General features: G+C 44.7%; 1 protein-coding gene across 1 annotated transcript in view; it reads right to left on the bottom strand.

The window, feature by feature from the left end:
• Window positions 1-848: 848 nt before the first annotated feature.
• LOC106579325 (proto-oncogene Wnt-3-like) overlaps window positions 849-6,747 on the bottom strand; it is a 30,030-nt gene continuing 24,131 nt past the window's right edge. The window contains exons 3-4 of the mRNA XM_014159145.3: window positions 6,018-6,283; window positions 849-2,893 (exon numbers count right to left, since the gene is read on the bottom strand). Of these exons, the coding sequence (XP_014014620.1) occupies window positions 2,414-2,893; window positions 6,018-6,283 (746 nt within the window). The 3' untranslated portion in view covers window positions 849-2,413. The remainder of the gene's footprint in view (window positions 2,894-6,017; window positions 6,284-6,747) is intronic.

The following is a 6,747-nucleotide window of genomic DNA, read 5'->3' as shown; positions in this document are numbered from 1 at the left end:
ATTCTGATTTATAGTATAGAAAGGATTGTACGATGGATAACTGTATCACAGTCAGGAACACCATCACAGCTTGCCATTTAAGTATTGTTATGTGCAATGCCCATATACATGATTTGGTAAGGAAACGTAGAGGAATCGATGCTCACAAACTGTAATGATTGGAAAAGTACCTCTGTCTAAGAAGCAAAAGCATGAGCCAGTCATTTGTTCTTCAAATATATAATCTTAGTTCAGTCATACAGATATATACATTGTATAATAAATTATATTTATAAAAACATAACATTTTCAGATTATAAAATAAAAAGGGAATTATTAACTTTAAAACCTTTGTACAAAACTTTGGATGTAGCGGTGAGGAAAGGAAGGAACTGAACACAGAAAGGTCCCGGGTAGGGAGAGCCTTTTAGAGGGTGACGCAGATACTAAGCTATGTCACAAAGGGAGGAGTCTACACTACCTAGGTAAGTTGTATTTTTGTTGTTAAATATAATGAATAGGAAGCACGTAGGACTGTCAGAACATGTTATGTGGAAACCTCTCACAGGTTGTTCCACTGTTGTGAAGCCAGCATGCCATCCCTCTAACCCTAACACCCGTCACTGGAAGCAGCACAAACACACATTCACCTTCACTCACATTGGCTGTGTCCCAAAACACTAAGTAACCCCCCCCTACCCTCGTCTCCTTAATTTGTTTCCCACAGATACTTCAAATCTCTGAACAGGATTCCACCATATTGCTTCTATTGTCAAGACATTTCACATCAGTGGCAATCCAGGGAAGGAGATGAGGAAAGAGGCCTATTGAAGACTATTAGGACACTTTCTGCTCTCTCCCCTCTGGTCTCCACTTGTCATCACATTTCACTGGTGAGAGAAGGGTTTAGCTTAGACAAGGACTTCACAGTACTATGAGGAACATAATGAAATGGACTGTCAGCGTGCTGGATAAATTATCTCATTGTCGTAGTATGACTGCTATGAGTAGAATAATTCATTAGCATTAGGCCTATAAGTGCAAAATAAACTGATGAATGAATCCAATAAAGTCTCTTATACCTGAACTCTACCTGTTTGTTGTGAATGTTTTGTTCTATATGACATTTAAGCAATGAGGCCCGAGGGGTGTGGTATATGGCTAATATACCATGGCTAATGGCTGTTCTTATGTACGACGCAACGTGGAGTGCCTGGACACAGCCCTTAGCCGTGTATTATTGGCCATATATCACAAACCCCAGAGGTTACTTAGTGCTATTATAAACTGGTTACTAACATAATTAGAGCAGTAAAAATGTTTCGTCGTACCCGTGCTATACGGTCTGATATACCATGGCATTCAGCCAATCAGCATTCAGGGCTTCAAACCACCCAGTTTATAATTCATTATAATTTCCTCAAATACTGTAAATCTGTCTAATGTTTCATACTCAAGGGGAAATTACAGCAAAACGTCTCTGATCTGAATGAGATGAACAATCTCAGTTGTGTTACTGTATGTTAGAACGTAACTGGTTAAGACAAGAAGAATGCATTTGCTCTCATAAATAGCAATAGCCAACATTTTACCACCTCTAGACAGTTCTTGTTCAGCTGAATAGTGCATACGTGCAGAAATGTTCGTTAGTGGAAACGAGCGTGTTTGTTTCCTGCACATGTCCCCTCCTGCATACCACCTCCAGTCCTGGCCCATTGCTAATATTTCAGAAATGTGGGGCTATAAAATCAGGCTCTAGCATATCTTCCAGGCATCAGGCATCCCAGCCAGGCGACAGCTGTAGTTCAGTATCAGTACAGTGTGCAGGGGTTGGGAAAGAGGAGATTTCATCAGCTCAGTAGTTTAGTTTAGGAAGGAAAGGTCCAGTAACAGCTGCTCAGTGGGTTCAGTAGTTAAAATGGTAGGTTCCTGGGCTGTCGCTGTGTGTTTAGTACTGTTGGAGAGTTGGTTAAGTTCTCAATAGTCGACCAGCCAGGTGATTGACTGGTGGAATCAGGTGTTAGTTAAAAATATGTCAATTCAATAGCAATGGTCTGGAAAGTCAGCGGTTACTGCACAGCCGTGTGTGGGGGAAATAAATAAAGAAGGGGTCATAGCCCAATGGTGCAGGAATGGGAACAGGTCAAACTGACAGCTTGTTCCAAAGGAAATGGGCCCTCCCATATGTCCGCTAGTGGAACTACCTACTCAAATAGAGGAGGAGGATGCAGGGCTTGGAAGAAGGATATGTTTTTTTTTTTATTACAAGGTTGCAGAAAATAGAGTTCCAGTACAAAGTGCCATTCCTCATTGGTGCATGTGTGTCTGTCTGTCTGTATATATGCAAGGACTGCAGTGTGTGTGTGTTTGTGTGTTTGCGATGGACGCTGTTGTCCATCATTCTGTCCATCTGTCCGAGCGAGCGCACAGGCTCTCACTTGCATGTGTGCACGTCGTAGACGCGCACACACTCCTGGCAGCTGACGTAGCAGCACCAGTGGAAGATGCAGTGGCACTTCTCCTTTCGCTTCTCAGTCCTGGTGTTGTGGCCCCTGCCGCAGCAGAGCAGGTCGCAGCCCTCGATGCCGTGCGAGGACACGTTGCAGGCACGGTCGCGGGTGCCGAACGAGCCCGTCTCCTGGTTGGGCTCACAGAAGTTGGGCGAGCCCTCGTAGTAGACCATGTCACGCTCCGTGGGGTGTTTGAAGAAGGCATACTTGGCACGCAGCGTCTCCACCCAGCCGCGCGACTCGCGGTGCTTCTCCACCACCATCTCCGAGGCGCTGTCATACTTGTCTTTCAGGTAGTCACCCAGCATGCGGAAGTCGGGCTGTGCCCACCAGCACGTTTTCACCTCGCAGCTGCCAGACAGGCCATGGCATTTACAGCGCAGGTGCATGTGGTCCAGGATGGTCTGGGAAAAAAAGAGAAAGAAGGAAACAGTTCAGAAACTGAAAGAATAATCCTGTTTTCTTTCAGCACAGTGTAAATGTGATATCGATTGGTAGCTTGTCAGTCTACTACCGGAAAGTCTGTTTGATTAACTACTCTTACCAATAACCTGGCTAGTGACTACCGACTTGTAGGTTGAGAACAACATGCTACTTGGCTGAGTCTTCAGGTGTGGTTCAGGCAGCTGTGAAACAGAGGCAGGCCTTTGCAGTGTGCAGCAGCTAATTCCCTCAGAAGTCACTGCACTCACCTGAGCAATGCCACCGGCTCTCTTTGCCTTTGTTTAGATTTGCTTAGCTTTAATTCTCTGGCTATATTTAGCTGCAGAATTCCCCCAGCTGCGGCGGAAGGCAGGTGTTTGTGGCACCTTTGGGCGAGAGGGGAGTGGGGGCGCTGAGGGGTGGAGGGGTTCTTAGTTCTGACATCATGTCCTGGGCTCGTCTGGTCCCTAGCATCTCCCAGGGGCCCTGGGGGGAAACAATGGAGTGTGAGAGTGCCAGGTGGGGCGACTGGGATCAGGGTGATGGAGAGAGGGAGAGGGGTTGTGACAGGGCTGCCTGCCATTTTGCGGCTCCTGTGGTCTCCCTGCTCCTGTCTAGTCAGATCAAAAGGCTGCCTTGTTGCCGTGTGGTCTCTCCAATTGCCCCTCAGCGTGCTGGTGAGTAGCTCGCCAGATTTTTCACTGAGCAATGACAGCAACGAGTGATGGTTTAAGTCCAGGCTGATTCCCTTCTCTTCCCCCTCAACTAACTCAGGTTATTTGTCTGTCAGGGAATTTCAGATGGGATGTGAGGCATGAAAGGCAGGGGCAACTTTTTACATCAGATAATTACCCAGTCTTTCAAGATGAAGTGCTACTTTTCAGGCGGACACTCACAGAAATGTGGACTGAATTTAAGTCAAATACTGAAATCTTTCCTGTCACAGAATTAGTAATCTGGTACTGTAACGTTTACTGTGGATAATTCCATCCTATTGCCAAACAAGTAGATCTTTGTTCATTGTCTTTTTACTACTGTGCTTTTTACCTTTCTTCAGCTACAAGGCTGGGTGTGTCCAGTATCATTATGTAGTGATGTGTACTAAAGTATATACACTGCATCCTGCTTGGCTGTGTAGTAAACAGTGTTACATACAGTTGAAGTCGGAAGTTTACATACACCTTAGCCAAATACATTTTAAATCAGTTTTTCACAATTCCTGACATTTAATCCTAGAAAAAATTCCCTGTCTTAGGTCAGTTAGGATCAGCACTTTTTTTAAGAATGTGAAATGTCAAAATAATAGTAGAGAATGATTTATTTCAGCTTTTATTTCTTTCATCACATTCCCAGTGGGCCAGAAGTTTACATACACTCAATTAGTATTTGGTAGCATTGCCTTTAAATTGTTTAACATGGGTCAAACATTTCGGGTAGCCTTCCACAAGCTTCCCACAATAAGTTGGGTGAATTTTGGCCCAATCCTCCTGACAGAGCTGGTGTAACTGAGTCATGTTTGCAGGCCTCCTTGCATGTGTAACCGATGTGAAATGGCTAGTTAGTTAGCGGTGGTGCTAATAGCGTTTCAATCAGCGACGTCACTCGCTCTGAGACTTGAAGTAGGGTTTCCCCTTGCGTTGCAAGGGCCGTGGCTTTTGTGGCGCGATGGGTAACGATGCTTCGTGGGTGTCAGTTGTTAATGTGTGCAAGGGTCCCTGGTTCAAGCCCAGGTTGGGGCGAAGAGAGGGACGGAACCTACACTGTTACACTTGCACACGCTTTTTCAGTTCTGCCCACAGATTTTCTATAGGATTGAGGTCAGGCCTTTGTGATGGCCACTCCAATAACTTGACTTTGTGGTCCTTAAGCCATTTTGCCGCAACTTTGGAAGTATGCTTGAGGTCATTGTCCATTTGGAAGGCCCATTTGCAACCAAGCTTTAACTTCCTGACTGATGTCTTGAGATGTTGCTTCAATATATCCACATAATTTTCTTTCCTCATGATGCCATCTATTTTGTGAAGTGCACCAGTCGCTCCTGCAGTAAAGCACCCCCACAACATGATGTGGCCACCCCCGTGCTTCACAGTTGGGATGGGGTTCTTCGGCTTGCAAGCCTCCCCCTTTTTCCTCCAAACATAACAATGGTCATTATGGCCAAACAGTTCTATTTTTGTTTCATCAGACCAGAGGACATTTCTCCAAAAAGTATGATCTTTGTCCCCATGTGCAGTTGCAAACCGTAGACTGGCTTTTTTATGGCGGTTTCCTTGCTGAGCGTCCTTTCAGGTTATGTTGATATAGGACTCGTTTTACTGTGGATACAGATACTTTTGTACCCGTTTCCTCCAGCATCTTCACAAGGTCCTTTGCTGTTGTTCTGGGATTGATTTGCACTTTTCGCACCAAAGTACTTTCATCTCTAGGAGACAGAACGCGTCTCCTTCCTGAGCGGTATGACAGCTGCGTGGCCCCATGGTGTTTAACCTTGCTTATATTGTTTGTACAGATGAACGTGGTACCTTCAGGCGTTTGGAAATTGCTCCCAAGGATGAACTAGACTTGAGGAGGTCTACAATTTTTTTTCTGAGGTCTTGGCTGATTTCTTTTGATTTTCCCATGTTGTCAAGCAAAGAGGCACTGAGTTTGAAGGTAGGCCTTGAAATACATCCACAGGTACACCTCCAATTGACTCAAATTATGTCAATTAGCCTATCAGAAGCTTCTAAAGCCATGACATCATTTTCTGGAATTTTCCAAGCTGTTTAAAGGCACAGTCAACTTAGTGCATGTAAACTTCTAACCCACTGGAATTGTGATACAGTGAATTATAAGTGAAATAATCTGTCTGTAAACAATTGTTGGAAAAATTACTTGTGTCATGCACAAAGTAGATGTCCTAACCGACTTGCCAAAACTATAGTTTGTTAACAAGAAATTTGTGGAGAGGTTGAAAAACGAGTTTTAATAACTCCAACCTAAGTGTATATAAACTTCCGACTTCAACTGTTTGTGTATTTACATTACCAATTTACGTTGTATAGTATGTATAACCAATATATCCATTCTAGTTGTACAGTAAATCCTCAGTGTAGGCCTATTTACCGTGCGTCCTGCCTCGTTGTTGTGCCGGTTCATAGCAGAGCGTGCGTCGGGACGGTTCTCTCTGGCATCAGCAAACTCCCTGGACACCAGCACCCCGAACTCGGCGTCCTCGCTGCAGCCGCCCCACTTCCAGCCCTCCCCCGGGGGACCCTTGTGGTGGGAATCACAGCCACACATGGTGGACGTGCCTTCAGCGCAGGACCGCGTCACAGCAAACGCCACGCCCGCAGAGGCGATGGCGTGGACGAAAGCCGACTCTCTAGTGGCTAGCGAGAAAAAGGAAAGAGTAAATTCAATCAATTAATCTTTAGTATCATCTTCTTAACAAAACAGTTTCTGCAATCTTCACTGCTGCCAACTTCCATACATCAGGGGTAATGAAAATGACACCCTTGGGCACAAACCTATTAACACAGCTTTTCACCTTCAAGCAGGTATTCATATATCATAGCGATAAATACTTGGTTGACACACAATGTACTGCAAGAATAATGTTTTTCAGGAGAAAAGTCCTTGAGAGGATTTAAAACATTGGGCCCTGATCAGTGTAGAAAACACTGGGTGAAATTATCTTCACTCTCATCATCTCAACATCTACCATAGAGCTAGGTGATATGGACAAAAATCATATTGCGATAAATTGACCCATTTTTTGCGGTAGCAATAAATCAGCGATCAATTATTTTTGGGGGGAGGTGGTGTGTTCTACCGATTTTGGAAAGCGTTGAAG

Source organism: Salmo salar, chromosome 19, assembly GCF_965601325.2.
Source record: "Salmo salar chromosome 19, fSalSal1, whole genome shotgun sequence".
NCBI classification, from domain to species: Eukaryota; Metazoa; Chordata; class Actinopteri; order Salmoniformes; family Salmonidae; genus Salmo; species Salmo salar.
The sequence above is the reverse complement of the archived record's forward strand: the minus strand, read 5'-3'. Positions and strand labels throughout refer to the sequence as shown.